The following is a 3,284-nucleotide window of genomic DNA, read 5'->3' on the forward strand; positions in this document are numbered from 1 at the left end:
GTGTGTGTGTGTGTGTGTGTGTGTGTGTGTGTGTGTGTGTGTGTGTGGAAACGCTGGCTGCAAGCAGCTGAGGGCCCGTGTATCTTCCCATAGCCTCATATCCCCTTTGCTCCCCTGCAGGAGGACTTGAAAGCTGCCCCTGCACAGGACCTGGAGGCCAAAGAGCAAGTGGAGGATGAAGAGGTAAGAGCTGGGCTCCCAGGGTCCACCAGAAAGTCCTGGGGTAGAGACCTGAGCTGTACAGACTCCCTGTTTTCGCTTTCGAGTCCCAGGAGGGATATGGGTGGAGCAGTCAGGGGCCTGACTGTGTGATCTCCCCGTAAGTAGCCATTTTCAGATGGTCAAGGGGAGCTGTGGACCTGGACCTGGGTGCAAGTCTCTCTCTTCCTCCCTCCCCTATCTCTCTGCCAGGCCAAGAGTGGAGGAGACTAGAAAGCAGCCAATCAGCCACAGAGGCCCAAGGGACACCCTTGGACCCTGTCCCAATCTGACACACTGACTGCCCTGCCTAGAGTGCCCCGTGGGTTGCCCATGTTCTCTGCCCCGTAGCCCAGTGCCACAAGCCTATCTACCCGCGCTACTGCCAGCGCCAGCGCCCCCTGCTGGCTCCTTCTGCCCTATGGTCCTTCTGATCACAGATCTGATGCTGCTGTGAATTTTTTTTTTTTTTAATGATTCCGAATAAAACCTGAGCCCCACTCCCATCCATGTTTCTTCTCTGAGCTGCGCCATCGCTCATGAAGCCCTCTGAACATTCCCAGGGGATAGGAGTCAAGACTCAGCATTTGACAGGGCATTGTGGCACACACCTGTAATCCCAGCACTCGGGTGGGGGGGCAGAGGCAGGTGGATCTCTGTGAGTTTGAGGCCAGCCTGCTCTACAACCCCCCCCCCAAAAAAAAGAGAGAAAGAAAGAAAAAAAACCCTCAGAATTTGATGGGACCAGGTATACTTCAAGACGTCCAGTTCTGCTAGAACCAGTGCCTTCCGGGGCACTGTCCCCCCTCATAGCCTGCTGTCTTTAGCAGTAGGGCGGTGGCCTCTCCCTCAGCTTCCCTAGATAACAGGCAGTTGACACTGTCCACGGAAGTGCAACTGGACAGATCCGGGTTTGAGCCTCAGGATCCCACCACCTGCCCAGTTGGTGTGTGAGAGGAGCCTCGGGTGGGCAGAGGTGAGAATGTCTACAATTTCAGCTTGTGTGCTATCAGGACGGGGCACCTTGCGCCTTCCCTGGAACAACTAGCGAAGCCTACAGCCATAGTCAGAGCAGGCACAGCAGAGACAAGCAGCCTGGCCCCGAGGGACCCTCCGACCTGGCCCCAGGCATCCTCAGGCAGGTGGGCTTCCCTTTCCTGTCTAGCCCAGGAGACTACAAACAAAAGAAAATGGCATTGGTATATTTGGAAATATAGCTTAGTGGCGGAATGCTTGCCTGCTAAGCATGAGGCCGTAGGTTCAATCCTCAGTCGTGCAGCTGAATACATAAACACGCCCCGAGAAAGAATTAAGGAGCTGAGTTAAAGAACTTGCCCCAGGGCCAGAGCTGACCAGCATCGGGTCTGGGCACAAGCTAGGTGGCCTTGTTCCATGCTCTGCCATGGTCTCCACCGTGCCAGTTCACAGTCCCCGCCCCTCCAAAATTTCAAAACAGTCCAGACACCCCGCCTGACTGGGGGCCAGCATGAGGCTGTTTCACCTTGGACTCTTTCTTAGGGATCATCCTTGTCTTGAACACTCAGTTTGGGTTCAGAACTTTGAAGTGGCTTGCCCAGGCCTCCAGTCTGGTGCCAGTGCCAGTGCCAGAGCTTGAGTCACTTGTCTCCCATGGAGCCTGTGCAATAGGGAGCAGGGGTCAAGGACAGCCCAGTCAACCTGCCCCTAAGCTCTTGTGTCCAGGTGGCTGAGGCACAGGCATCACTGATGAGGAGGAAGGAAAGAACTGAGGGCCACTGGTCCCATGGATAGGAGAAAGGGGTAGATGCAGGATGCGCCTGCACACACCTCCTCTCCCCAACTCACAGATTTCAGGAAGTTGGGCCCACTCAGGAAGTGTGCCTACCTAAGAGGTGTGCCCACCCGGAGCTCTCTGGGCTAGAAGAGCAAGGCTAGTTTGGGCGACTAGGGTGGAGGAAGAGCAGAAGGCCTGGTCCTAGGAAGTCTCGCATCTCCCAAGTGCCTTTGCAGAGGTCTCTGCTCCCCCAACCCCCCTGTTCTGGACTCAAATGAAAAACATGAAGGTCAGCCTGCTCCAGGAAGACCCTTCTTCAACCTGCAGGCACCTGCAGTGTTCCTGGCCTTTGACCCAGTCACAGCCTCTCTGCTCACCTCTGACAAAACAAAAAGCAGCATCTGGCCTGTGCTTCTCAAGACTGCCTCCTCTGGTGGGCTGGGCTGTAACTTTGGGAAAACAAGTTTTCCAGCTTTTAGTGAACTTTCTTCCTCCTCCTTTCTCTCTCTCTCTTGGTTAAATATTGATTGATTTGTTTAGTTTTTTAATTATACGTGTATGTGTGTATCTGAATGTGAGTTTCTGAACACAAGGGCAGTGTCCCAAGATGTCAGAAGAGGGTGCCAAAGCCCTCAGAGCTGGAGGTAGAAGCAGGTAAGAGCCACCCTTCCCAGATTCTGGGACCTTATCTCTGATCCTCTGAAGTCTTCTTAGCTGCTGAGCCATCTCTCCAGCCACCCCCTCTTTAAAGTTTATTTTTGTGATAGGGTCTCACTGTGTTGCTCTGGCTGTCCTGGAACTCATTATGTAGACCAGGCTGGCTTTGAACACATAAAGATGTGCCTGCTTCTGCTTCCTGGGTGCTAGGATTGAAGGCATGAGCCACAATATCCATGGTTTTTTAAAATTTTATTTGTTTTTGATACAAGATCTCCTGTAGCCCAGGGAGGTCTCAGACTTTACCATGTAGCTAAAGTGGTCCTGAATGCCTGACCCTCCTATGTCCACCTTCCAAGGAAAAGTATTCCACCCACACATGCTTTTTGCATGTTTTGGTCTATCTATCTATCCTATCTATCCTATCTATCTATCATCTATCTATCTATCTATCTATCTATCTATCTATCTATCTATCTATCTATCTATCTGCATTGCAGTGTTTCACCTGAATTGCAGACAGTTGTGAGCTGCCCTGTGAGTGCTGGGAATTAAACCCAGGACCTCTGGAAGAGCAGCCAGTGCTCTTAACCATTGAGCCGTCTCTTCCCTGGTTTTGTTCTTTTGAGATAGAGTCTCACTCAATAGCCCAGGCTGGCCTCCAACCTGCAGTGAT

General features: G+C 52.4%; 1 protein-coding gene across 1 annotated transcript in view; it reads left to right on the plus strand.

The window, feature by feature from the left end:
• Positions 1–704, plus strand: part of Sncg (synuclein gamma) — a 4,411-nt gene extending 3,707 nt beyond the window's left edge. Inside the window, exons 4-5 of the mRNA XM_055607997.1 lie at positions 121–183; positions 412–704. Of these exons, the coding sequence (XP_055463972.1) occupies positions 121–183; positions 412–432 (84 nt within the window). The 3' untranslated portion in view covers positions 433–704. The remainder of the gene's footprint in view (positions 1–120; positions 184–411) is intronic.
• The last annotated feature ends 2,580 nt before the right edge of the window (positions 705–3,284 follow it).

This window comes from Psammomys obesus, unplaced genomic scaffold (genome assembly GCF_907164565.1).
Source record: "Psammomys obesus unplaced genomic scaffold, mPsaObe1.curated_primary_1811, whole genome shotgun sequence".
Taxonomy (NCBI): Eukaryota; Metazoa; Chordata; class Mammalia; order Rodentia; family Muridae; genus Psammomys; species Psammomys obesus.